The sequence below is a fragment of the Myotis daubentonii genome, chromosome 18, assembly GCF_963259705.1.
Source record: "Myotis daubentonii chromosome 18, mMyoDau2.1, whole genome shotgun sequence".
NCBI classification, from domain to species: domain Eukaryota; kingdom Metazoa; phylum Chordata; class Mammalia; order Chiroptera; family Vespertilionidae; genus Myotis; species Myotis daubentonii.
In genome coordinates this window covers 13,437,439-13,465,056 of record NC_081857.1, presented here as the reverse complement: position 1 = coordinate 13,465,056, position 27,618 = coordinate 13,437,439, and the positions used below count along the sequence as shown (strand labels likewise).

General features: G+C 47.8%; 2 protein-coding genes across 5 annotated transcripts; one reads left to right on the top strand and one right to left on the bottom strand.

Moving 5' to 3' along the window:
- Nucleotides 1-67: 67 nt before the first annotated feature.
- Nucleotides 68-4,065, top strand: C18H1orf74 (chromosome 18 C1orf74 homolog). 2 transcript variants are annotated; one of them, XM_059675356.1, is made up of 2 exons: nt 68-216; nt 903-4,065. In XM_059675356.1, the coding sequence occupies exon 2, from the start codon at nt 977-979 to the stop codon at nt 1,784-1,786; it is 810 nt and encodes a 269-aa protein (XP_059531339.1). In that variant the 5' UTR covers nt 68-216; nt 903-976; the 3' UTR covers nt 1,787-4,065. The 2 variants fall into 2 exon arrangements, with proteins under 2 accessions (XP_059531339.1, XP_059531340.1); XM_059675357.1 differs by lacking the exon at nt 68-216 and adding an exon at nt 417-550.
- Nucleotides 2,488-26,695, bottom strand: TRAF3IP3 (TRAF3 interacting protein 3). Of its 3 annotated transcripts, XM_059675352.1 has the most exons (16): nt 26,448-26,695; nt 21,620-22,023; nt 19,370-19,517; nt 19,134-19,197; nt 18,626-18,650; nt 18,331-18,360; nt 18,145-18,240; nt 12,556-12,627; nt 9,590-9,730; nt 9,342-9,479; nt 8,022-8,157; nt 7,390-7,452; nt 5,687-5,746; nt 4,483-4,619; nt 3,668-3,781; nt 2,489-2,622 (listed from the first exon to the last, which is right to left on the bottom strand). In XM_059675352.1, the coding sequence occupies exons 2-16, from the start codon at nt 21,962-21,964 to the stop codon at nt 2,530-2,532; spliced, it is 1,662 nt and encodes a 553-aa protein (XP_059531335.1). In that variant the 5' UTR covers nt 21,965-22,023; nt 26,448-26,695; the 3' UTR covers nt 2,489-2,529. The 3 variants fall into 3 exon arrangements, with proteins under 3 accessions (XP_059531336.1, XP_059531335.1, XP_059531337.1); XM_059675353.1 differs by lacking the exons at nt 3,668-3,781; nt 4,483-4,619 and having other exon boundaries at nt 2,488-2,622; XM_059675354.1 differs by lacking the exons at nt 2,489-2,622; nt 4,483-4,619 and having other exon boundaries at nt 3,669-3,781.
- Nucleotides 26,696-27,618: the final 923 nt, after the last annotated feature.

The window sequence follows — 27,618 nt, the reverse complement described above, 5'->3', positions numbered from 1 at the left end:
CGGCGAGCGGGCTGGTGACGTCATGGAAGGCGGCGGGGGTGGGGAGGAGTCGCGTTGGGCATGCGCAGTAGACCGGCTCTGCCGACCGGAAGCCGAGCGGGCGGGATTTCCCGTGGGGCGGCTGATTGCACGGTTCGTGGCCTGTGTGGCGGCGCGAAGGGACTATAAAAGGACGTTCCTGAGCCCGCGAACCTGCAGCGGAAGTGGAAGGCGAACGTATGTGTGTGATACCGAGCCCTCTGCCTGGTTTAATAAGACACGATAATTGGCTCCGAAAAGGGTGTGGGCGTTGGCGTGAGCCCTTCCGCGGAGGGTCCGTGGAGGTCCACCAGGAGGGATGGCGGAAATTAAAATACCACCCTCCGGCAACTCTTACACATTTCATTTATTTACTTTTACAGGGTGAGATGGTTATCAGCCCACATGCTAGTGTATGTCAGTTTCATCAGATGTCTATTCTCAGAACTCTGCTGGCGGGAAGAGAAGGGGAAATTGGCGGTGGAAAGAGTACATTTGGAACCTAGAACTCTGCCTCCGAGGGCAGTTTTAGGTGAAATGCTCAGAATTTTGCAAGAGACTGCCTTGCCTCTTCGTTGCCCCAAACTTCTCACAGTTCGAATCAGAGAAAGTAATGTACAAAGGTCACAATTTGGAATAGAAGCCAGAAAGAATATAAACCTATCCCTAAGTCCAGAAAGACACGTGTATTTGGGGCTCCGGGAGACGGAGTCAGCCGTAGGAATCACCCCATCTTGCCCGGCCTGGGTTAGCATTCCAAAGCATAAGGGGGGACAATGACCTTTGGAAGATGCTATCAGCCGGGGGAGGGCTGTTGGCAGGTGTCCTGGTATGTATGTCACTGGCTGGTTGTTAATAATCCCCTGGCCCTGCTTTGTTTTTAGGTCCTTCAAGTGTCCGGAGCTCAGAGATGTGGCCCAGGGGAGGGAACTGTCTCTAGTTAAAGAGGCCATACCTGATGTTGCTTCCAGATCCCATGTCGACACCAAGTCCTCAGTTGCTGGTGGCAGCTGCTCAGCAGACCCTGAGCATGGGAAAGAGACGGGGCCTGGCCCGAGCTGTCTGCCTTCACCTGGCCGGAGAGGTCCTGGCTGTGGCCCAGGGACTGAAGCCAGCCCTGCTGTATGATTGCAACGGTGCGGGAACATCAGAGCTCCAGCGCTATCTGGGGGAGCTGCAGGGCCTGGGCTTCCTGACCAAGGGACTTCACATCCTTGATATTGGAGGCAACAGCCTGATCGTCATACCTGAACATGTATGTCAGCACCTGGAGCAGGTGCTGCTGGGTCCTGTAGCCTTTGTGGATGTTTCCAGCTCCCAATCTCACCCTTCTGTCCGCTCCCTGGACCAGCTTCAGGACTTGAAGTCCCTCATTGCCAAGATCATCACCCATTTGCAGGGGTTGCCGAGGGACCTGTCCCTGGCCATCTCCTGCAGCAGGCTCTGCTCCTCAGACTGGAATCTCTGTACTGTGTTTGGGATTCTCCTGGGCTATCCTGTTCCCTATACCTTTCACCTGAACCAGGGAGATGACAACTGCTTAGCCATGACCCCACTACGGGTGTTCACCGCTCGGATCTCATGGCTTCTTGGTCAACCCCCAGTCTTGCTGTATTCCTTTAGTGTCCCAGAGAGCTTGTTCCCAGCCCTGAGAGACATTCTAAACACTTGGGAGAAGGACCTGAGGACTCGATGTAGGGCTCAGAATGACTTTACTGACCTCAGCATCTCCTCTGAGATAGTCACCCTGCCAGTTGTGGCCCTCTAACTCCCATGTAGAAAGTACTCACTAAATATTCAGCTCTAAGTCAGGGATTACGAATAGGCATCATCTCAAGTGTCAATTCTGAGCGTCTTGAGAACACTAGGGAAGAATGCTCTAGTCAACTGGCCACGTCTGTGACGGGCACGGGAACAGGTGGTGGCGGCGGCAGCATTGGTAGTACATACTTGCCATTTCTATACTAAGGAGTCCTCTTGACTTAACTGAGATGTCTATTCCTTTTTCACTAGATAGAAGATAGAAGGAAAGAGATTGTGGAGAAGGGAGTGAGGGGGTAGGTGGAGAAGGTTAGTATAGGGGAAAATAGCTATTTAAAAAAAGGATCGTGGAGAAGAAGGGAGGTGGAGGACAAGTAGTGTACCCTTGTATACTATATGTATGGTGTGGTAATGTAAATATACTCTGGGTAGTGTTCACTAGAAAATAGCAGGCCTGGGCTTTACTGCATGTTTATCTACCTCCAACTGAATTGGACTAAGGAAAGTAGACCAGGATGCTCAAGTGTCATATTTGATGCGATAGGTCGGTCATTCATGAATAAACAATTCTGGGGAACAGAAATTGTCAAAGTTTTATTTGTTTATTTTACAGTAGGTGGAAAAAAATAATAAAGTTAGAAATCTCAGTTGCGTTGGGAAAACCCACACTTGAAAGTATCCAAACCTTCTTGAGTTTTTTATTGAGTTTTTTGCTTCTGATTTTCACCCAAGGCAGCTGTCACAAGTTATTCAGATCATCAGGCTGTCCTTGTTGGCCAGGAACACTGCTAGTGCTATAGCAATCATCAAGATCAGCATTGATAGCCATCGGCCACACTGCCTCTGAGGGTGGAAGGGGAGAAGAGAGAAGCCATGGGTTGGTTGGAGAAGATATAGGCAAAAACAATTTTCCTTCCCATTCTGGCCCCGTGGGAAATCTTGGGTTGGTGGAAGAGGGGAAGGTTTTCTCACTTTGTTACCTCCCTTGGGATAAAACCACTTTGCTGGTAGTCACTGGCCCATAAGCCAGGATCATTGGCCCAGGGAACCACAGCCAGCTGGGGCCAGATACTTAAATACAAGTCCAATCAAAGGTGGAAAGTAACTTGGCAAAATTGTATTGTTCTCTGTTCATATTCCTTGTTACATTTTCTCTCCTCATTCTGTCCTTGCCACTACATTCAATAGGCCAAAAAACACCATTTCCTATTTTAGCTAATAGTCCCTTCAGGCTTAAGACTTGTACCAAAACAAAACAAAACAAAACAAAACGCCCTGGCTGGTGTGCTCAGTAGTTAGAGCAGGGGTCCTCAAACTTTTTAAACAGGGGGCCAGTTCACTGTCCCTCAGACCGTTGGAGGGCCGGACTATAGTTTAAAAAAAAACTATAAACAAATTCCTATGCACACTGCACATATCTTATTTGAAGTAAAAAAACAAAACGGGAACAAATACAATATTTGTATTTGCATGTGGCCCACGGGCCGTAGTTTGAGGACTCCTGAGTCAGAGTGTTGCCCTGTGCACAGAAGGGTTGTGGGTTCGATTCCTGGTCAAGGGCATATGCCTGGGTTGCAAGTTCGTTCTCCGGCCCACTGGGCTGTGTGCAGGAGGCAACCAATCAATGTGTCTCTCCTATTGATGCTTCTCACTCCTCCCTCCCACTCTAAAGTCAATGGGAACATATCCTCGGGTAAGGATTAACAACAACAACAACAAGAAAGTTCCATGCAAATTAAGCTGGGGTACATAAACCAGTGTTTCCTTCCATGGTTGCTATACTGTCGGTATAAACCAAGCTGAGTGGGACAGGCTGGTCAGAAGATGTGGCTGAAGGAGGAATAGTCCCACCATCATCGAGGGCTGTGTGGGAGGATCACGCTCTTACGCTGGGAGGCAGCTGCTGGCTCTGGTTCAGCTCTTCTCGACAGTGCTGCAGCGTGCGCAGGCAGGAGAGGTACTCATCACTGAGGTTGTCTAACTCTGAATGCAGTTCTCTGCACTGGGGGGGAGAATACCGCCAAGGTCATCACCAGGTAAAGGAGCAGGCCCCCTGTCAGTTACCCATTCGTCCATTTGGAATTTGTACTACCTTCCTTCCTTCCCAGGCCTTCTCAGTGATTTCAGTTTGCCTTTTGCTGTTTGACCTCGTTTGTCTGGAATGTGTGTTCATTTACATGAGTGATTATAATGCATAGTATATATTAATTACTTATAGACGTTATATAAGTGTGTGCTTTCATGTGACAGTGAGCAAGTGCTCTGTAAAGGGGACATCAAAAACAATGAAATTCTTAGGGAACAGAAGACCTGGAAATGACCACGGTACAAGGCTCCTGGTCAGTAGCCGAGGATATGTGTTTGTGAATTTGTAGATAGGAAGAGTTTTGTTACTTAAAAGAGTATAAAGTTTTAACATACTCAGTGTAGCGCAAAGTTTGAGGCGTTAATGTTCATGAAGTGTGTTTGAGTTTAGGTTGACATACTAAAAAGTAGCTAATAAAATGAATAAGGATTGTATAATGAAGGAAAATGATAGACAAACTAACCCTAAAGCAAGACAGTTTTTACAGTCAAATCAATACCTGGAGGCATCCAATCACAAGGGCTGGTGTTGAAATCCCTGCTCTCTGGATGCCTCCAGCAGGTTTCCCTATCTCCGTAGGCTGAGCCCCCCACTACAACCTGAGGTCACCGTCTCACCTCCTTTTCCTTGGCCTGGAGCTGCAAAGTCTTCTTTTGCAGCTGGTCTTTGAAATCCCAGTCTTTCTCCTTCCCTGTACCCTCAGGCTCCGCTTCGTTAAGGGAGGGCTTTGGGCTCCGCACAGACAAAGCCTGATCTAAAAAAGCAGCCAGATTCTCAGTGATGGTGAGGCCCACACCTCTGGGAAGGGCCCTGTCCATGAGAGGACCCCTGGGCGTGAGGAGAAGGGTGGGGAGGGAGAAAGAGAGGGCCTGTCTTTGGTTAGACTTCAAGGGATGGAAATCTCTGACTTTTAAAGCACTCCCATTGGGACCCTGCTCAGACTGGACAGAGAGCTGGAATGTGAGCCCCACTGAGGGCAAGGTTGGCATCTTACTTTTCTTCGTATCCCTAGTCCTGTCTAATGCCAGATACTTTTAGAGTATACTTCTTAATCCAATTTCTTTGGTTAGGGGTCACATCCTTTCTAGTTATACTGGTGGGTTTGCTGGATGCGTCAATATAACCCCCTTCCTTTCTGTCCTTATTTCAGTCATGAGAAGGCAGTCACATCCTAGAATCCATCTTCGTGTGGTTAAAGATGGTTTTTCAACCACCTGGCAGTCTAGTGATTAAATTCTGCATTGTTGTCTTAGCTGTGTCTTTAATTTGTGTGACCATAAGACCTTCATTTTCGTATCCATACTATGTGGGTGTAATGATTTCTGCCTTCCATTTACCCAGTGATTGTGATGAGAAAACAAAAGGCCTTGTGTAGTGGTAAGTGAGGAGTTTTTGCCCCTCCATATACATGATGCATTCTCAGGAAGCTAAGGCAGCAGACTCTTGAGGGCTGAGAGGGAGGTCACTTCTGCATGCAACATGGTTTAGAGGAGAAGTTGGATGTGATTTGGAAAGTCCAGTGTAAAAACTGACATGCAATCCTGAGTTCAAAATCAATTTATTGAAATGTTCAACACAGACATGTTTTCAGGGGAAGTAGAAATCCCTTTTCACAGTTTACATACCTCTCAGGGTAGGAGGCTAACTAGTTAAAGTGTTCTCAGAGCCAATGATCAGCCCTTAACAAGCTTTCTCAGATCCCTGACCTAACAGATGTCAGAACTGGATGGGACTCCAAGAGGCCATGCAGTCCATCCCCCTGCCTCTAGGCAGGCATGGAAAGAGCAATGTCTTAGAATTTGTGGAAGTAAATTTGCTGACCTTTCTTTATTAAGAGTTTCTCCTGCTCTTGAAGCTGTAAGGATTGACTCTGAAGCAGACCTGTTGGGAAACACAAGAAACTTGTCTGTGTTGGTTTGTTTACTGCAAAGCGTGGCTTTTCAGCACTTTGCTCAGAACCTTAATTATTAAAGATGTTCCCATCTATTATTGGTTAAATTGTGTTGAAGTCATAACTTAAAGTATCTCAACATATGATCTTTTTGGAGATAGGTTTTTTATAGAGGTAATCAAGTTAAAATAGGGCATTAGGGTGGCCTAACCAGATATGACTGGCATCCTTATAAAAAGAGGACATTTGGACACAGACATGCATAGATGGAAGACATGTGAAGAGACACACAGGGAAGACAGCAGCTACAAGCCAAAGGGAAGTAGCCTGAAACAGATCCTTCCCTCAAAACCCTCAGAAGGAAACAACCTTGCTGACACCTTGATCTTGGACTCTAGCCTCTAGAACTGTGAGAAACTAAATTTCTGTTCTTGAGTCACCCAGTCTGTGTTCCTGTTATGAATGCACCATCTTATATCTCTTCCGACTATGTCTTTACCTTTAAGTTCTCTGCTTAATCGTTACCTTAAAAGAGTGATTCTCAACCTTCCTAATGCCGCGACCCTTTAATACAGTTCCTCATGTTGTGGTGACCCCCAACCATAAAATTATTTGCATTGCTACTTCATAACTGTAATTTTGAAGTAGCTACTGTTATGAATTGTAATGTAAATATCTGATATGCAGGATGTATTTTCATTGTTACAAATTGGACATAATTAAAGCATAGTGATTAATCACAAAAACAATATGTAATTATATATGTGTTTTCCGATGGTCTTAGGCGACCCCTGTGAAAGGGTTGTTTGACCCCCAAAGGGGTTGCGACCCACAGGTTGTCGACCCACAGGTTGAGAACTGCTGCCTTAGAAGAAAGGCTTTCCCAGATGACCCTGTATAAAATAGCAACTGTATTTTTCTCCATAGCAGTTCTCACTACCTGACACATTTGTTCACAGAAACTCCATACTTTACTCCAGAGCTTACTTAGAATGTCAGCTTCTTGAGGGAAGGAACCGTATCAGTTATGTTCATTACTGTATCCTCAGTGTGTATAGCTAGAGTGGCCGGCACTTGGTAGGGGCTCATGCCATATGTATTGAATACATAAGTGATTTTCAAGTGACTTCTTGCCCACTCAGCACCTGCTCTGGAGAACCGCTATATTAATGGAATCAGATTCTCCAGCTTCTCAGAAATTGTCTACTCTTCTTATGAAAAGTCCCTTCCCCTCTTTGGCCCCAATATGGAGTGTAGAAGTGGCATGTGTAGAGGGAGCTCATTTTCTGAACCATTCTAGTGACCAAGGTCTATGTGACATATTCATGTACATAAAGAGAATATACAATATCAGAACTACCTTAGAAAACTTAACACTTAAAAAAACCTGTAGTTCTGGGGGAAAGGCAGGTGGTTGTCACTGGCATGGAAGGAAAAAGGCAGAAAAGAACAAAAAGGACAGGCTAATATATAACGTGTGAAGAGCTATGTAAATGACCTCACTTCACAGAACAGGGCTGTCAGAGGTCGGGGAGCTGCCAAAGACTGGACCCTAACACCCCCCCCCCCCCCCCCCCGGATAAACACCGAAAGGCCAGATGTGCTACTTTTCGAATCTGGAAAGGGAACTTACTCTGCAACTGTTGTACTTTGGTCACCAGGGCGAGTTTCTCCTCCTCGGACCTCTTTAGTTGATCTAAAAATGAAATAATACAAACCAAAACAGAAGAACCCAAGATTAATGCACTCGACACCTGAGGACGGAAATTCCTCATAGGTACTGCCTTGTCCGTGGCCTCTGATATGTGTCAAGTGCAAGTTGCCCTTCCTTCTACTTGTCGCAGCTCTGAAGAGGTAAACCAGAACCAAAGTACCTTGGATGTCATTTGCATTAACAAATGGGGTGAGTTAAGTGTTGTATTTGCGCACGCTTTGGTCCTCTCTCAGCTGACTGCTCAGAAACCTTTCAACTGGCCTTTCCCTTTCAAATCAGGAATGTGGCCTGGACACATGTGACTGATGTGGAGCAGCTGTGGTCTGGCCCAGAGGGATGGGCTGGAAAAGAGCTGATACTCCAAGATGCGCTAGGGCTGAAAAATCAGTTTTCAGTCATGGATGATTAAAGCAGCCCTGCCTTTCCCTCAAGGTACAATGGAATCTTAAAGCCAACCAAACAAACCAATGAAAGACCGGGTGAAGCACTTTTCTCCATCCAGCTTCTTTCGCTGGTCTCACTCGGCCAGAGGCCCCCGAGGAGAAGGGTACCTTGTAGGTGCTGGGTGTCCGAGCTGCACAGGTCCCTGTCTCCCTGTAGGCACTCAATCTTGGCCTGCAGTTCCTGGTGCTCATTCTCCAGAAGTTGCAGTGCCTGGTTCATCTGCAAGTCTCTACTGTCCGCTCCCTGCAGGGAGGAAGAGGGGCGGATGCAGAAGCAGGTCAGTGCTAGGGTGGAGGGTGGGGGCAGATCCCGTGGAAGAGGAAAATTACAGGAGAGTGTAGAATTTTAGAGATAGGAATACTAGGGAAATAGGAAAATAGGGACTTAAAAAAAAATCTTCTCTTTGCTCTGCTCTATTCCTTTTATTACAAATAATGCATTCGATTTTTTTAAATTATTATTCACAAGGGATTTATTTGGGTAAATGTCCAAATTCAGGAATACCAAATCATGACTTTTCTAGATGTCTTCACTTTATCTTTTCATTTCATCTTAGCATTATCAGGTTTTTTTTGGTAGTGTCATTTTCACAAAGAATTAAGGTTAAAAAGAAAAAGATTTGTAAAAGTCGCCTTGTAGGTGATTTGAGATATGGATGCAATGCAGTGGCCAGTAGATTCACTCATTTGATAAGACACCCTCTTATCAAGTGAACTGTATTCAGATTCCCACTTCAGGAAAATTAGAAAGATAAACCTTTTGAGATGGGTCCTCACAATTCCAAACCAAGTAAGAAAAATCTATGGAAAATAATAGCTAATATTAATGAGGGCTTATATGTACCAGGCATTGTGTTAAGTGCTTTGCCTGGATCACATCACTTACCCCTCAGAGCAACCCTATGATATAGCTACTTATTTTTGAGATGAAGAAACTGAGGCTTGAAGTTGGTTAACTTCTCCAAGGTAATGCAGATCAGAATGATAGTACCCTTGAGAATGCCAGGGATGTGGCAGGAGATGTTACTACCAGCCTATAAGTAAACTCATGGCATTTGTTCTGTGCCAGTAGAGGGCATTTCTGAACTGGATGCTGTACTGGGATGGGTGCAGAGGATGGGCTGGGATCTGACAATAGGCTGCTGAATATTTCAGCCCTTTGCATTTGGATGGCGTCATTCCAACGGACACTTAGTTTGTCTGCATGGGCAGTGCAAACGTCCTGGCTAAACTCAAAATTAGATTTCAGAGCCAAAACAGTGAGTCTGGTACAAAGCCGGCCGTGAGTGAGGAACTGAAAACCAGATGCTGTCAACGGCCTTTGGGGCCCCCAATCCAGGAGCAGCTTCTCTCATCACTGCTGTCACCAGCCCTCCTCCCGCTAAACCCCGCCTCCTCTCCCACCTCCCCACCTCCAGGGGCTGGTACCTGCAGTTTGGACTGAAGCACGTGGAGCTGGCTCTCCAGCTCTCTGTGCTGGGTCCCCAGGGTCCTCCAGTCTTCCTTCAGAGCCTCGTACTGGCTCCTCCACTCCTCACATTTCTGCTCAGCCAGAGCCAGGGACCGCTGAGGGAGAGCAAGGGAGAGGGTGGTACCTTGGGTTCCCTGGAGTTGTGCAGCTGACTCCCAGAGCCGCCCGGGGCCCCCAGTGGCCAGACTACGCAGCATCCCCGCACCTGCGTGCTCTGCAGCTGCTGCTCTGCGCTCATTTTCTCCTCCAGCACTTTCTGCAGCGACTCTTTGGCTTTCTGCTCATAGCTGTTTTTCTGGTCTTCCATCTCCATCAGCACCTTTTTCATTCCCCAAGGGGAATATTTCTGTAAATTTGATGCAATTCAACAAGTACACATTGAACTTCTGTGTGCCAATCCCGAGCTGGGGTACAGAAATGAAAAGAATTTGCCTATAGGGCAGAGATACCAGTGATCTGGTGGAGCTTTTCTTCCTGGGGAGAGCCGGCCAGGGAAAGTCCCTCAGGTGATGTGCAAGGAGATAACAAACAGGGCCCTTGGCAAATCTTTCTCAATCTGCTCCTTTCTCTCGGCTTCCCATATCTCAGTGACCAGCATGATCACCCATCCAGTCTCCCAAGCTCTAAACCTGGCAGTCACCTTGATTTCTCTTACTTTCTCCCAGTATTCAGTTGGTCATCAACCCTTGTCAAGTCAAGCTCCTTTGCAGCTCACACCTGTCTCGTCCCTAGCCCTATGACCACTCCCTTAGTTCAGACTCTAATAATATTATATGAATTAATGCAAACTCTTTCAGTGCTGCAGCTGCAAGGTCCTTTCTAAAAAGCAAATCTGGCCCTAACCGGTTTGGCTCAATGGATAGAGCGTCGGCCTGCGGACTCAAGGGTCCCAGGTTCGATTCCAGTCAAGGGCATGTACTTTGGTTGCAGGCACATACCCAGTAGGGAGTGTGCAGGAGGCAACTGATCGATGTTTCTCTCTCATCAATGTTTCTAACTATCCCTCTTCCTTCCTCTCTGTAAAAAATCAATAAAATATATTAAAAATAAAATAAAATAAAAAGCAAATCTGATCCTGTCACACAACCTGCTTCAATTTCTCAGTGGATTCCCAGTGTCCTAAGGACCAGGTCCAAATTCCTCCGCATGGTTCCTACTTAATATGCCCGGGCTTTCATTCTGTGCCTTCTCCACCCAAGCGGAACTGCTTGCAGATTTCCTAAGCACTGGACTTTCTGGCCATTGCCTTTGCCCATGGAACTGCTTCTACCTGGAGCATCCTTATCCACCCTTTTCACCTGGTTAACTTCAACTCATGCTCAAGATTCAACCCAAGAATCATGTAAGTTCTGATAAATCTTACCCTTCCCCCGCAACATTATGGGTTAGGTGGCTTTTCTTAGTGTTCACATAGTATCCCCTGCATGTCTCCATCTTTCCACTCTACCCACAGCCTTTTGATGTACGGGACGACGCTCCAAACTACTGAACCGCACAGGCAGGGCCCCATGCCTTTCATCTTTATGCTCTGTGATTTTGGGGAACACGGGTATCTGTCATTGTCAAATCTGGATTACCCACTGGGTAAGCAGTGACCTAGATAATGCAAATTTAGGGATCAATATGAAATCATTCCCATTTAGCTTTGGAATCATCTGAAAATTGGGATTTAAATGTGAATGGGCCTTGTGTCCTTAGACTTTTTTTTAAATATAATTCCTTTATTTATTTATTTATTTTTATTGCTTAAAGTATTACAAAGGGTATTACATATGTGTCCTTCCCCCCCCCCCGCCCTTGACAGTCCCCTAGCCTCCCCTATCCCCCAGTGTCTTATGTCCATTGGTTATGCTTATATGCATGCATACAAGTCCTTAGGTTGATCTCTTACCCCCCTCCCTCCTGCCCCCCAACCCTCCCTGGCTTTCCTGCTGCAGTTTGACAATCTGTTTGAGGCAGCTCTGCCTCTGTATCTATTATTGTTCAAAAGTTTATAATGGTCTCTATTATCCATGAATGAGTGAGATCATGTGGTATTTTTCCTTCATTGACTGGCTTATTTCACTTAGCATAATGCTCTCCAGTTCCATCCATGCTGTTGCAAATGGTAAGAGTTCCTTCTTTTTTACAGCAGCATAGTATTCCATCGTGTAGATGTACCACAGTTTTCTAATCCATTCATCTACTGATGGGCACTTAGGCTGTTTCCAGATCTTAGCTATGGTGAATTTAGACTTTTCATTAGAAAGCATCTCCAGGAATTATTGGTTGAGTGGGTGGGTCCCAATTATTGGACTTAACTGTGCCGGTCACTGGACAGCTTTATCCTCCATGGAACATGAGTTCATTGGCATTCTGGATTCTATGTCGGTCTCTTATGAGCTTGGTTGGCATAATTCAGTTTCTAATCTAGAGTCTGACAAAAGAGGTCATACTGAAAATTTAAAGTTGTGGATCAGCAAATCTATAGACTCTTCTAGAAACTTTTCTGCAAGACTCCAGCTGTGCGGCCAGGTCCACCTTATCTCCCTGACTCCAGGTAGGAGCAGTCTTTCTGCTCCAACTCATTCTCTTATTTGACATGTCCCTACTTATCAGAAACACATCGCTTCTAAAGTGTGAGAGCTGGTTTCTTTCTATCTCTTGTAATCCAAGATCAGGCCAATCAAGAGATTACTGAAGCTGGATAACAATGTCACAGGGAAGCCAAGAGTCGCAGCCTTACAACATTCTCCGCAGGTTGCTACAAGAGGAAGGTTGCCCATGGAATGAAAAGAATTTTGCAAAATTTCATTATGACATTCAACTCATCTGTCCAAAAATTAGGACCTGTGTGGGCCTAGTCGGGTGGTGTGAATCTTTACCAAGGCTCCTCCCTAGGGCTCCAGTATTCTCAAGGTTGCCCTGGAGCTGGCAAAATGCTTGGTGCTGGGATTCCTTCCCAGGGTGCAAAGTGAAGGGCACTGGGAGAAAGGGAGAGGAGGATACAGATAGAATGTGGACATATGGTATATTGGGGATCACAGTGAAAATGGCAAAGCCAGAACTGGGTGAGTAGGAGTGCGTGCCTTACACTCTATCAGGTGGCATTTCTAGAGCGTAAGATTGAGATTCAAGCATTCTCCTTTAATTCTAGATTCCTGGGCTAGAAGTGTTCTCCAGAAGGCTTACCTGGGTACAGGTGTGCAGCTGGTTTTCTAAGGATCTCAGTTTGCCCTTTAATTTGTCTTCATTAAGCTGTCCCTGGAAGAGATGGGATGAATAAAAGAATTTGGGCCAAAATATAGTGTACGAAATGTTTTGTTCTGTGTTCCCAGCCTACTGTCTAGATTAGAACATGGTCTATGCTCAATGTTTGGCAAACAACCCTTTCAAGAAGTAGGGAGGAGGAAAGATGACAAAGGATTTTTTGGAAGAAGAGGATCTATTCCTTTTTTTCTGGAATAGGAGAAGGAAGAATCAGACTGACCCCCAAACTCCTCTCTCTACTTTGAGGTTCTCTATCAAATGGCTCAGGGATCCTAGCAGGGTCCCCTTGAGGGAAAGCTTCTAAGCTGTCCTTTCCTGCCCTCATTACCTCTCTCCTTGTCTGTTGGGCACTTCTGTACTCCTCACCCTCTCTCAGTCTTGTACATGGACCTTTACTTTAGAAGGGTATACTCCTAGGGGGAGTATACATTCTCTTTCTTACCCCTTGTTATGTGCTGAATTGTGCCAGGCCCTGTGGGACTCTTGTGAGGCCTGTTCCTCCTCAGGCCTGAGGTGCCCCAGCTCTTCTCAGGTGCATTTCCAATGCCCCCAACGGTTTCCAGTCCACAATAGCCTGGGGCCGAGGAGGGGACTCTGTTTGGAGGGAGCTCAGGGAGTTTCAGGGCACCTGGGGTAGGCAGGAAGTGGTATCTCACAGCTCCTGTTTGGCTGATTCTTCTAACCAGGGGAGCCAGGGGCCGCCCCCACCCTTTCTGCTTCCTGTGTTACTCAGTTGGGCCTTGCAAAAGTGTCTCCTGCTATTGATGTTTTTTCTAATGTCTCTCGTGTGAGAGCTGAGAGTCAGGGATTTTGCGCGTACAATAGCCACAGGGCTTTGGGACAGATAACAGAGATGGACAAAGACCGCCACTGTTCTGGGCTCCAGAATAGCTGGTTACAGGGCTGCATTCCCCAGAGTGGCCTGTTCATTGTCAATGCACACAGGTCCTGAAATCCACTCCCTCCACACCCTCATCTCCTGCTTCAGATCTTCCGACTCTGAGCATTTTCCTTTGCCTGAACTCTTACTCTGCAGATTGCAATCAAACCCACCGAGTTTAAGGTTTATTTTGCTAGAGTTTGGGAAGAAAACAGACCAACCCCAGGCAATATTCTTACATTTTCCCCAGTGTCCTACCCCTTTTTCAGTAGCTCCTCTCTCCTCCCTTACTATGGTTTCAATTCAATATTTTACCTCTTCCAACTGTTTTTGTATTTTAGCCAGACCCCAGATTACGTTTCTATTCATCTTGCAATGTGATACAATTCAGCATAACCCCCTGCAGGGGGGATAAAGGGCTACTCAAGTCTTGGATTTAAAAAAACTCTCTTGCCTACAGCTCTGCACAGACTCCCCAAGGCAGGCAGGACAGTGGCAGCCAAGTTGTTGCAAATGGGGCACGTAGTTTCCTGGCCTGAGCCCCAGCTCGCCCCACATGAAGCCCAGTGGTATAGGATGTGGGGAGAAGCACTTGTTACAGGCCTGTTGTGGACTTTTTGGGGCAGTCACACCCCTGGAGCCCAGGGCTCAGGGAGTACAGTACCCCCATTTGGAGAAGGGGCAAGGTGGAGGCCATACACACCTGGTGCCGGTCTAGGCGGCTTCAGCTCCTGCTTCTACGTGGCTCTCCCCTGCCTCTGTTCTCCAGGCACGCTAGCACCTCACCGCAGAAGCGCCAGCCCCAGCTCCTCACCACAGAAGCGCCAGCCCCCAGCAGGACTCTGCTCTCGCAGAAGTGGCTTAGGACTTGCAGCCAATCCCCTGCCTCGCTGTCATCTCAAGATCTCATTTCTACTTTGCGGAACTTAAAAACCCCCTTGTGCCCCACTCCTGTTTTTTTTAATTGCCCAATTCTGAGCACTGGCTTTTCCTGCCTGAACTGCTTTTGCTCTGCAGGTTGTCCCCAGCTTAGGACTCTGGTGGTGCCCTAGGACCGATGCATCCAAAAGGCCCAGAGTCAATGGAGGTTAGAGGCCGTGGAGGGAGCTGATCCTTGGGGTTCTAACAGAGTTGGCTGTGAGCATCTCTGCATTTGAAGTTGGAGATTCAAATCAGAGAGACCAAATGGGAAAAATAAAGGCTTGAACTGGGCCGAATGTCCTGTTCTGGCCACATCAGTTATTTTTCCCAAATTCACCTTTCACTGAAGTTGAGGCTTCCATGGGAGGGGTAGAAGGTTGAATTGCCTTGTTTTGGGGGAAAAGTAACTGAAAAGTCTTTATTGAAAAGTCTGAGACTATTTTCCTTAAAAACAGGAAACGAGGGCGTTGATGGGGAGGAGGAAGAAGGGGAGGGTGAACAGTGGGAGGGGCAGGAAGAAGGAGGGAGAAACCACAGTGTGGCCAGGGGAACTTCTGCCCACCTGCTGGAGTGTGTACTGTGAAACTGCCCCATAGTCTACCTCGAAAATGTCTCTTAACACCTCCTCCCCATTCCCACCGGGCTTGCTGTCCTTTCAGCTCTGATTGTGTTCTACCTGGGATATTGTAAGTGCTCACTACCCGCACACAACCTCAAGCCAGGGTCCCCACTGTTGTCAGAGAACCTTTTAAAACACAGATCTCATCACTCACTTTCCATTCAGTTCCGGAGCTATTGATTGAGCTCCTTCTAAGGATGGACCAGGCACTGTAGGACTTTTTTTTTTAAATCCTAACCCGAGGATACTTTTTCCATTGATTTTTTTTTTTTTCAGAGCAAGTGGAGGGGAGGGAGGAGGGGAAGAGAGAGAAAGAGAGAGAAACATGGATTTAAGACACATAGATTGGTTGTCTCCTGCTCAGGCCCTGACTAGGGCCTGGGATGGAGCCTGCAACCAAGATACGTGCCTTTGACTGGGAATCAAACCCACGTCCCTTTGGTCTGTGGGCTGACGCTCTAACCACTGAGCAAAACTGGCCAGGGTGACACTCTAAGCCTTTAAACCTGAATAAAGCATCGTTCCATTGCTGTCCTGCTTATTGTCTATAGCAGTGTTTCCCAAACCGGAGATGACACGCAATCTCTTGGATCTGAGATATCTGTATTTTCCCTCTAAAGTGGAGTCCATACATTATTTAAGTTTGAGATGCTATGTTCAACAGAAAAAGTGTAACAGTCATAATTCTAGAGACTCGTCTGAGGTCATTTCTGGTCTTATCTTTGGAACGACTCTGACATGATCTCTTCATTTCAGCCACGCTCTGCTACACCCAATGCTTTGTCATACGTAGGCCTGGAACCATTCTGGTTTCTTTGCCCTTCTGCTTTTTCTGCCCCATCATCATTGCCACTTTTGTCCTGGTAAACTCCCCTGCATCCTCCAGGACCCAGCTCAAATGGTCCCTGTCCTTCAGAACCTACCCTATTCCACCTCAGGCCAAATAATGGCTCTCTTCTCTTTTCGTTGGGCCACTTTGTAGACACCGCTGTTACAGCTTTGTCACGTTGTGCTAGTTGCTTATGACACATCTCTCCCTTCCCTGCTGAGTGTGAGCTCCTCAGCCTCAAAGACCTCGCTCCTCATTTTTCCTGGTAGCACAGGGCCCAGCACTTGGTGGGAACTTATCAACTGTCTGTTGAGTAAAAGAGAGAAACATCTCAATGCAGTTCAGCCCTGGAAACCTTCTGGCCTGCACAGCTGTCTGCCCCAGACTCCTAGTCTCTGGATGGAAAGGACTTCCTTAATCAGGAACGTAGATACCTAAACCCAGGCACAGCGAGGGATGCGAGGAGGGAGGGCTGAGCTTAGGAAATCTTTCTTACATCACTGCAAACATCTCAGTTTGGTTCCACGCCCTCCATTTCCTCTCTCTGTCTAAGCAGAAGCCATCTGCGCGGTGGGCTAGATGGTCACAGAGGCCCTTGAGGGTGTGGCTTCTTTCTTGGCACCTGGTGCTTTACGCTCTGATGGCGTCAAACTGCTGGTAGCTCCCTAAACACACTAGTCTAGGGGTTTCCACGGGGGATCTGAGGAGCCCTGGGAATCCCTGAGACCTTTTCAAGCGAGGTCTTCCCTTTTCTAACTACAGATCGGTTTGAGGTCAGATTTTCCTCATATGCTTCGACCAGAACAATGTTTTGCGACAGATTGAATGCAGAATCAAATCTGAGAATGGAGCTGTCTTCTGTTCAGCCAGACATTAAAAAAAGATTTGCAAAAGTTTAAAGCAATGGTACTCCTTTTACTATTTTTTAAAAATATACCTATTTTTCCTAAAAATATAAAGTTTAGGTTAACATGTAATGGATTTACTATTGTTATTTTAAAATTAATATATATTTTAAGATTCCAGTTTTAATTTCTAATATGGTATATTTTAACATGGCAAATATAAAATTATTTTTTTGGGGGGGGAGTTTCATGGTATTTTTTTTTTAAAGAGTATAAAGGGGTCCTGAGATTAAAAAGTTGGTGACTCATTGCACTAGACTATATTATTCCTCTTGGTCTTTGCCTGTGCCATATCCCCTGCCTGGAATATAGTTCCTTCTTCCACGTTTGCCTGGAAAATATTTACATTACTATAAATATTTCCTTGGTTCTCATCTTCTTTAGAGTTATTCATTCCTTCTTATATATTACTATATCCTGAAAACATTTCTTTTTTAAAAGATTATATTTTTATTGATTTCAGAGAGGAAGGGAGAGATAGAAACATCAATGATGAGAGTCATTGATTGACTGCCTCCTGCACACCCCCTATTGGGTATCGAGCCCACAACCCAGGCATATGCCCTTGACTGGAATCAAACCTGGAACCCTTCAGTCCACAGGCCGACGCTCTATCCGCTGAGCCAAACTGGTTAGGGCTGAAACATTTATTTCTCATATCTCTGCATTGTTTAGGCATCTGACTCCATGACAAAACCACAAGCTCTCTGAAAGCAGGAACCCTGTGTAATTAATCTCACTATTTCCAATGCTCGGTACAGAGAACCTGGTCTATGAATATTCATTGAATGAATGGGCTGAAATCAGGAGATCTACATTTTAGTTCCAGTCCTGCCTCTAACCAGCAGTGTGACTTTGGGCGAGTCACTTGACCTCTCTGACGCTCAGTTTCCGCGTGGGCAAAATGAGACAGACTGGATGACCTCTAAGGTTCTTTCCCACTCTCACATTCCCGTCTGGGCTGAGCAGTAGGTGCATGCCGGCTGGGAGTTCATATTGGTTATGAGTGCCATACAAAAATAATTGGCATTTACCACAGTTAGTAATATTAACTGTATTGGGATCTCCCTCGTTCCAACAAATTAAAAACTGGGGATTCTTGCCCCTTTTGCTTCTGGGTCCTCCCTGGGTGTGTAGCCCTCACGGCCCTGGATTTTGAGCCGTCCCATATATTTACTATGACCATCTATTTGCTGTTTGACTTCTAGGTCTCAGCATCATTCTCTACCTCCTGCCTCTACAGTAGTGAGAAAAACACACACACCATACTCGGTAGGGAAGGTATGGAAAGGAGAAGGAGATGGGCAAACTTAGAAGCTGATGAGCTTTGTTCAGACAGAGGTTTCATTTCCCTTACCTTCCAGGAACTGTCAGAGGCTCTGATCAGCGTGGACAGTAGGTCTTGAAGAATGACCATTTTCTGTTTTAGAACCAGCTCTCTTTGTAGGGCCTCCTGGGAGCAGAATGCAAGAGGGTAAGATTAACCTGGCGCAGGAGAGAGGACATGGGTGGAGGAGTTGAGGGGAGAGTTCACGTTACTTACGTTGAGGTACTCGGAAAGCTGGATGATTTCCTAGAGAGAAAGGAAAGGGCAGTCAAGAAGACTCTAGTTCTGCTGAAGTCCCGGAACGTGCAACCAGAGCTGCGGTTGACTCGTGCAGAGTAAACTTTCTTCTTTGGTTCAGACAAAGTCCCCCCAGCCCCTCACGTCTATGCTCATCCAGGGAGAAGGCGCCCCTCCATCCCAGCGGAGTTTCTCATGGGATCCCAGAATACCAGAGTTTGGAGCAGCTTGTATACGATCTGATTCAACCCCTCCAAGGTAAGGATTTTCTTACCTTATCTAGAACCGCAACTCCACAACTGGGAAGAGAAAAAATAATAACAAAATGACAATGGAGCAAAGAAACTAACAGGTAGGAGGTGGTGGGCTGATTCCCTCTCTATTCTCTTTTGACAAGCCAATAGGGTGGGAAGATCTTCCTCTTTTTTTTTTTTTTTAAATACATTTTTATTGGTTTCAGAGAGAAAGGAGAGGGAGAGATAGGAACATCAATGATGAGAGAATCATTAATCGGCTGCCTCCTGCACGCCCCCTACTGGGGAGCAAGCCCACAACCCGAGCATGTGCTCTGACCAGGAATCGAACCATGACCTCTTGGTTCATAGGCTGATGGTCAACCACTGAGCCACACCAGCTGGGCCTTTTGTTTTTGTTTTTTTAATGAAGGTGGACATGGACATTCGTTGTGTTCCCTGCATACTGGGTGAGGGTATTCAAGTGAAAACGTAGAGGAATGGATGGGATGTGAAGGAGTTGGGGTCAGGAACACAAAAGGTACTTACTTGGTTTGCTGACTGGCATCATTCTTAGTTGTTGGCTGTGCTTCTTTTGCCTTTGTCTGAGTGCCTGAGAGATGGAGGAGCAGGTGATTCAGAACAGGGCTGGGGGGGGGGGCGGGGGGGCGGAGAGAAAGTGGGGGAAGTGGGGAGGGGCAGGGGCTCTCTGCCACCAGTGAGCTGGGACTGACATGGCAGGATTCTCTGCAGGCCCCAGTGAGGGAGGGAGCTTCTGCTCTTACCACGATGGTGTTTGGGTGGCTTCTTGATGGCAAAGTCCTGTGGTGGAAGGCCCTGGGCCTGGGAGGGGAGGTGATTGTCCAGATCCCTCCAGACGCTTGAGAGAGGGTGATGTTGGGTTGGAAAGACCTCAGAGCTGGTCCCTGGCACCTGGAAAGCAAGTGGCAGATGCTGATGCCTAGAGCCACTAGGACAGGATTCTCCAGGTGATTGCAGAAAGGTGGACTGATGATCAAGTTTCAGGCCCAGAGGACCAAAGTAACCCCTTTAAGCCTTCAAGGCTGCATGGTTACTTGCTCTTGCCTTCCCTGTTTCAGCTGCCAGGAATGGTCCTCCTCAAGCCAGGAAGCGGGAGCTGGGCTTGTCTCCAACTAGACTCTCTAGAATCCCTGTCTACCTTGTTTGGTCTCAGCCACTCACACAGCCAGCATGGTGATATGGAAAGAGAACGGGTCTGAGTGGGGAGTGAGGGGATCTGGGATCAGAAACTGCCTTTTCCAGGTCTCAGCCTCCTATCTGTGTAATGGGTTTGGAGTAGATGAACTCTAAGCTCCCTTCTGTCTTCTAGGGATGGCTTCCTTCCTCTTAGGAGTAGCTGGAATGCTGCTGAGGTGTGTGTGAAGAGAAGGTAAACTAGGGAATTGTAAAGAGGGGTGTAGTAGTAGTTGTCACAATTTAGTCTGCTTTTTTAATTTATATTTTCTTTTTTTACATATTCAAAAATCCTATGCTTTGCTTTTAACATAACACTCAGAGGCTAAGAAATGCCTGTGGTATTTAATCATGCAGACCAACTCAATCTCAATAAAACTTTAAATATATTATTTATTTCAGAGAGAAAGGGAGAGGGAGAGATAGAAACATCAATGATAAGAGAGAATCATTGATTGGCTGCCTCCTGAATGCCCCTCACTAGGGATTGAGCCAGCAACCCGGGTATGTGCCCTTGACTGAAATCGAACCCAGGACCCTTCAGTCCACAGGCCCCTTCAGTCCACAGGCTGAGGCTCTATCCACTGAGCCAAACCAGCTCAATAAAACTTTAAATAACTGATAGCCTCAGTTGGAATTCTTTAGTTAATTGTGTTTCCCAACCTTTTAAAATTTTTTATTTGATTTTAGAGAGAAAGGGAGAGGGAGAGCAAGAGACAGAAACATGGATGTGAAAGAGAATCATCAATTGGTTGCCTCCCGTATACACTCTGACTGGGGATCGAACCTACAAACTTGGTTTGTGCTCTGACCAGAAATCAAATCAGCAACCTTTCGGTGCATAGGATGATGCTCAACCAACTGAGCCACACCGGCCAGGGCCCAATCTTTTTCTCCTTAAATATTTTTTCAACAAAAGCACTCAGAAGCCCTCCTTCCTTAGAAAGTACAGTGTTGGTTTTATCTTACTGTTGGGCGCGAGGATCATTTTTCTGAACAGCACCTCCTACTGTGGACAACAGGTCCACTAGTTAAGAAGCCCCCACAGAGCACCTACTCTGGGTAGGGCACAAGGCCAGGCGTTTCTAGGGAATACAGTAGACCCACCCCGGCTGCCAACATGCTCAGCATGGATGGGAAGACACAGATAGTTTGCTGGCTGAGGTCATTTGGACACACCCTGTTTCTTTTTGCCAACATAGCTTCCCCCCAGGCCAGACTAATGGGTTCTTGGGTCGTTATTTAATCTCAGAGGATTAATAGCCTCATGAGAACCACGGAGAGCAGAGTTGGAGAAGCTAGGGAAGGCTTCCTGGACAAGATGAGGCCTTAGCTGAGTGAATTTAGTAGAGTTGGAATGGCCCAAGAGGAAGAGAGAAGGTGGGTGGGTGCAATAGCTCACAGAAGAATAGACGTGTGTGTGTGTGTGTGTGTGTGTGTGTGTGTGTGTGTGTGTGTGTTTTGAGAGGGTAATCAGAAGATTGGCCCGGCCTGGTACCTGGCATACAATAGGCATTCAATAATTACGTGTTGAATGGTGGATGAAGGATGTAGAAGATGTGTAGATTGCCTACATTTGAACTGATACTAAGAATTAGCTGTGGAATTGTTTTTAAAATTATTTTTTCTCTCCTATAAGGCAAGTGCAAAACAAAAATAGCTAAATAGACAAGCAGAAAAACACAACAACAAAAATCTCTGGTAAGTGGCTAAGGGAAGCTTTACTGTATGACTGAGGAAGGGACTTAATTGGAATCACTTTTTAGTGACCTGGAGGCCCCCCCCCCCCAACGGAGCAGTGTGTCCGTAGGCATGCCCACCTGCTGTCTGGGGGGAGGGATCCTGTTGGGCCAAGCCAAGAGCTTCTTGAGTTCAGCCTCCTGGCCTGTCCTCCTGGAGGGACTTTGCTCCCTGTCCGGACCACTCTGTGTTTTGTCTTTCTCGTCCACCTCCAGGTTCCTTCTCCTGAAGAACTGCTGCTGTCGGGCTCTCTGGAGCTGCTCTGTGTGCTGGGTCCTCAGCGCCTTCCCCACCTGGCGGCAAGTGGTCATGTTGGGGCGGCAGCGGCGGCTTTCACGGGTCTCCTGTCGGCGCTCATACTTGGCCTCGTAGCTCTCGGCCCACCGGGCCAAGCCAGCGGGAGGCCTGGGGTCTGGGCTGATCATGAGGAGCTCTTGAGCACCTGTTGTGCTTGGCTTCCAGTTCCTGGAATAGCTGTCGGGATCTGCCAAATGCCAAGAGGGAGGAGAAGGGGAGGGGTCAGGAGATGGGCAGAAAAATGACTACCTCCCTGGACAGGGGGGCGGAAATAGCATATACATGTGGGTTGAAAACAGAGGAGGTGATGATGTTAAACTGAGAGTCAGGACTCTCAGGGTCCAGTCTCTATGCTAACTTCTGCTTTTCTCCGGCCTTTGTCTCCCCCTCTGCAAAGTGGAAAGTCTTTCTGGCTGCCACTTCTTCATTCACCAAACATCTCACCCTGCCTCTAAGTCGGGGGACCATGAGAAATCATTGATAAAAATCATCATGAGTTTGTCACCTTTTGGATGGCAGGGATGTGTTCACTCTTTGGGGACTCCTAGAGAACCAGTTGAATGGCTCCCTGTTCCCAAATCTAAAGGACAAGCCAGCATCTTTACTGCTCTCTTGGCCCAGGTTGTTACTAGAGTAGGCGAGTGACTCCACTCAAGGCCTCGAGGGACACCCAGACCCCTCCAAGGTGTGGCCAGTCCTGAGACCAGCACCTGCTGCTTTCTTCTTAGCCCTTAGCAACCAGCTGTGAGCTTGGTCCTGGGCACAGTCCAGGATGGAAACCCCACCCTAATTCCTCTAATCATGGTCCATTGGCACCCGACTCCCAGTCCAGACCCGGGCTCTGACTCTCAGGTGCCGATCAACTCAGATCAGTATTGGCCAAGCACCTGCCACGGGCCCAGTGCTGGTGAAACCCATATCAGAACTTCCAGCTCAATAATTCTTGGCATTGAGAGTTTCATTTTTCTGGAATCACCTCCCTGTCAGAACTAAGTATGGTGTCAAGTCTGCTTTTCTTAGCCCAGACACAGGCTGTGCCATCAAAACCAGCAATCAGCCCGGCCCGTGTGGTACAGCGGTTGAGCGTTGACCTATGAACCAGGAGGTTATTGTTCAATTCCTGGTCAGGGCACGTGCCCGGGTTGTGGGCTCGGTCCCCAGGGGGGGGTGTGCAGGAGGCAGCCAATCAATGATTCTCTCATCATTGATGTTTCTATCTCCCTCTCCCTCTCCCTTCCTCTCTGAAATCAATAAAAAATATATTTAAAAAACCCAGCAAACACATGGATTTTGTCTCCTTAAGGTCATTACAAACAAAAATGAAACAAAACCAAACAAACCAAAACAGTAGCCCAAAGTCCCCAGGCCTTTCTGTAGAGGCCACACGTTGTCGCCCCTTTACGTGGCCTTACCTGCTGCTCAGATAACTCCCAAACCCTTCTTCCTTCTCTGTGTTCCCCTCACCCTCTCCTACACGCACGGACCTTCTGCAAATGTGTTTCTTTACCTAGAACCCTCTGCCAGCCTGGCTGAGTTGGGGCGGGACTTGGCTCAGCGGGATCCTGAGTGCTGGAAATTCTGTGCCCTTCCTCCCCTGATCACAGGAGTGACTGCGGAGGGAAGAGGAGCCCCCCTTACAGCTGCCGCTTCTCTTCTGGGTCCCCCAACCTGCCTACCCACCACCCTGGGAGCCTTAGTTCCTGAGTAGGTCAGAGAAGGGTACCTCAACTGCACCAACAGCAGGTCTTTGCCAGCTCTGGCCCCTCGGGTCTATTTACAGGCCAAATAGACTCAGCAGGTAGCAGCCTCTGTGCTCCCTCATCGGAACCTCACTGCCCATCTGGCTCGGTCTGGAATTCTCTGCAGGACTCATTCCCCAGGGTCAGGGGTGGGGTGGCCTCACTCCCTGAGAGGGGTCTTATGTGGTTCAGCCCTGCACCTTCTCAATTGCCTGAGTCCTGGAGGGGCATAGCCTGGTCCTGGGTAGGGCTGACCCGAGCAGAGCTGTGAGGGTGCTGCCATGCTTGTTCTAACATCCCACCCTGGCTGCCTCACCTTTTTATGGTTATTCCTGCCCCGAGGATATTTTCCCATTGAATTTTAGAGAGAGTGGAGGGGAGGGGGAGAGACAGAAAGAGAGAAAGCGAGCCATCCATTGGTTGCCTTCTGCATACACTCCGACCAGGGCCGGAGATCAAGCCTGCAACCGAGATACATGCCCATGACCTAATCAAACCTGGGACTCTTCAGTCCACAGGCCGACACTCTATCCACTGAGCCAAACCAGCTAGGGCTGTTTCACCTTTCTTTAGGCTTTTCTCCTCACTCTGTAGGGGTCCTCTGACTTCCCAGCTGCCACTTTGTTTATTAAAAAACTTAGTTAAGCCCATTCATGTTAAGTTATAAATGACTGGCTAGAGGAGACTGGGATTAAGTGCAGGTGAACTCCATGTCTGGAATCTATGCCGTGGCATCCTATGCAGAGCCCCTGGCTATTCTGCCATGGATGGGGAGGCGGGGAGCCCAGCTCTGGGCTCAGTGTGGCTTTAAGTCCCGGCTCTGACACCTACTACCTATGTGCTTTTTTTTTTTTTTAATATATTTTTTATTGATTTTTTTTTACAGAGAGGAAGGGGAAGGGATAGAGAGTTAGAAACATCAATGAGAAACATCGAGCAGCTGCCTCCTGCACACCCCCCACTGGGGACGTGCCCACAGCCAAGGTACATGCCCTTGACCGGAATCGAACCTGGGACCTTTCAGTCCACAGGCCGACGCTCCATCCATTGAGCCAAACTGGTTAGGGCCTACCTATGTGCTTTTGAAGAAAACTATTAAACACCTCTGAGCCTCAGTCTCCCCATTTATAAAATGGAAACTTATCTCATAAGGTTATGAGGGTTAAATAAAAAAATGCACCCCAGCCGGTGTGGCTCAGTAGTTGAGCATTGACCTATGAACCAGGAAGTCACGATTTGATCCCCGGTCAGGGCACATGTCCTGGTTATCAACTTGATCCCCAGTAGGGGGCATGCATGAGGCAGCTGGCCAAAGACTCTCATCATTGATGTTTCTATCTCTCCCTCTCCCTTCCTCTCTAAAACCAATAAAATATATTTTCAAAAAAGAAAAGAAAAAAATGCATGTCAAGCATCTGACACATAGCACACAACAAATGTCAGCTTTTTATAATAATAATAAAGATCAGCTATGATCATTATTACCCCTGTCCTGCGGATCTTGGATACTGCAGACACGGTGCCGTAAGACAAAGGCCCCAAAGCTAACCTAGCGCTCCCAGGACCAAGAATGCTGCACCCGCCAGTCCCCTTTTCTCTTAAAGGGGTGCTGTTTACCCCATGGAGGGGATGCCTGTCTGGGACATCCTCCTATTTACTACTCTGGTTCATCTGGCCTCTGGGTTTGGGCCAGAAGAAGAAAGGGCTTCTCTGTGGTCGGGACACAGCCACCTTCTCAGCTAGGCCTGGCAGAAAGGCAAAGAGATGGGGGTGAAGAACTGTGTCCAGCCTGCGCTCCACCGTTACATGTGGGGGCGAGGTCCCCACCCTGTTTGGCTCCTGGTGACCACCGGTTATGTAGAGGAGGCGGATCCCTGGGTATGGAGAATCCTCCCCCTTCCTGCTGTGAAGAGGACAGGGCCGTGGGGAGGAGCTGCGTCTGAGGGAAGGCCTCTCTGGATGCCACCAGGCTGTCTGCACTAATCCGCTGAAACAGGCTGCCTCCTCCGCTTCCTGAGGGGCAGGTGCTGGGGCTTGTTACCCAAGCGGGAGGTGCGCTAGAAATGTCCCCTTAGAGAAGGGAGCATTCCCCGACCCCCAGGCCCTCACGCCTGGTAGCACTTCTGGGGACAGCTGAGTGGAATCCTGCCCAGCTCCTGGGACAGCTGGACTGTTCTGATGGCTTGCACCAGGAGACCATGTGGGTCGGCTCACTGACAGCGATGGGCTGTAGAAGAAAAAGGAACTGGTCCCTTTGAGGTTCAAAGATAGGTCACTGGGCCACTGCCTGGGCTTTCTGGCATCTGTGGGGCGCCCCTTGGCAGCATGACAGGGCCCAGTGGAGCTCCAGGGAGACGTGGGACTGGCTGGGGACAGCCCTCCTCACTGCCAGAGGGAGACGTCCGGGTGCTGGCCTTCTGAGTCTCTGTTCCCACTTCCTGGCTGTGTGTGCGGTGAATGGCTTCCCAGTCCAGAGCTCTTGCTGTGAGCCAGGACAGATAGGCCTACACTTAAGCTGCTGGGAAGGCAGCTACTCGTCTGGGGGACTCCCTGCTTTGAAGAGAGCTGTAAAAGTTCACTGAACTTACGCCCCTGTCACTAGGTAGCCTGAATCCTGTCATTGGCTCCCCCCTAATTCAATCTAACGGATGGAGAGAGGAGCGATGCAAGCTGTACACTGTGGCCAGTGGCTCCGGAAACCAGTGTGGGGTGCTTTCTTAGTTACCCAACGCCCAACGCTCTTAAGCTCCACCATCTGCTCCTGTGTCTCCCCCTTCAGCTCAGGGAAGCTCCAATGAGGGAGGTGCTTCTGTTCCACCCCAGAGTCGGAGGACCCCAACCTGAACACAAAAACATCCTCCTCCTCAGTTACCTTGGGTCCCAGGCTCCAACCCAAGCAGCTCAGAAAAGCCTTCCAGCTCCTGGGTAGATCTTGGCTCTGGTCTCAGATGGGGCAAGACAGCAGCCGAGTCAAGTGCAAGCTTTCAATCCATGGCTCTGCGTCCCCTTAGCATTTCCCTTCTTGGTACTGTTTCTCTTTGCGCAGAAGCCTCGCTGAAACAGGAAACAGATAAAGCCACAATGCTTGCTCACCCCAGTTCCTCTCTCTTGCTTTCTGGCACAATCTGAGTGGGCCCCTGAGCCCCGGAGGCCTCCACAGGGCTGGGCCTAGGAGCTCCTCCTATCAGTGGGCACCCCAGCCACCCTTTCTCTTGCTACTGGATTGGTCTGGGCTCTTGGACAGTTTCAAGTTAAGATCCCTTTCCAAGAGTAGACAAGGATGGGTCTCTGGGTCAGATTCACATCTTGCAGCTTCGATGAGATGCTCCCATTATAGGTTTTCAATTTTCGCTTTCATTTAATTACCTCGTCCCAGTCCGGACGTTGTAAAGAGTTCCTGCTCTTCTGAAGTATTGGTGTTTTTTTCGTATTTCTGAAGTGAGGCCAGCTGAAGCAACAGTGTGTGTGTGTGTGTGTGTGTGTGTGTGTGTGTGTGTGTGTGTGAAAGGGTGTGTGGCTAGGTAGTGAAGGGAGCAATAGTAGAATCTTCTAAAAATATTTCCCAGTCAATAGACTAGGAAATTTTTTTTTGCGGGGGGCGGGGGGGGGGGGGGCGGGAACTAAAAGAAACTGATCTGTGTGCATTGCTAAGAAACTATTACAGATGATATAGCCAGGAAATTCCCAAGAACTTCAGGATAAGATAGTGGGAAGGGAACCGGACTGGGACAAGTTAACCGAGTAGCTTTGTAACCTTGTGCAATTCACTTTGAACGGTACACTCAGTACACGGTTGGGTGATTTCCATGGTGCCTATGAATTCTCAGGCTTGACACAGATGAGGTGCATAATGAGACATTTAAACAGCTGTAATAACACTTATTAACATATGGGGAGTATGTCACAATCTTCATTGCATTTACTTCCCCATTCGCTGAAGAGAAAAAGGACAAGGACTTGGCAGGGAAAAGTGCAGAGGATGATTCTCAAGCATTAAAACCAAAGGCAGATGGCAGTCCCTCAGGATGAGAGACAATAGCCCC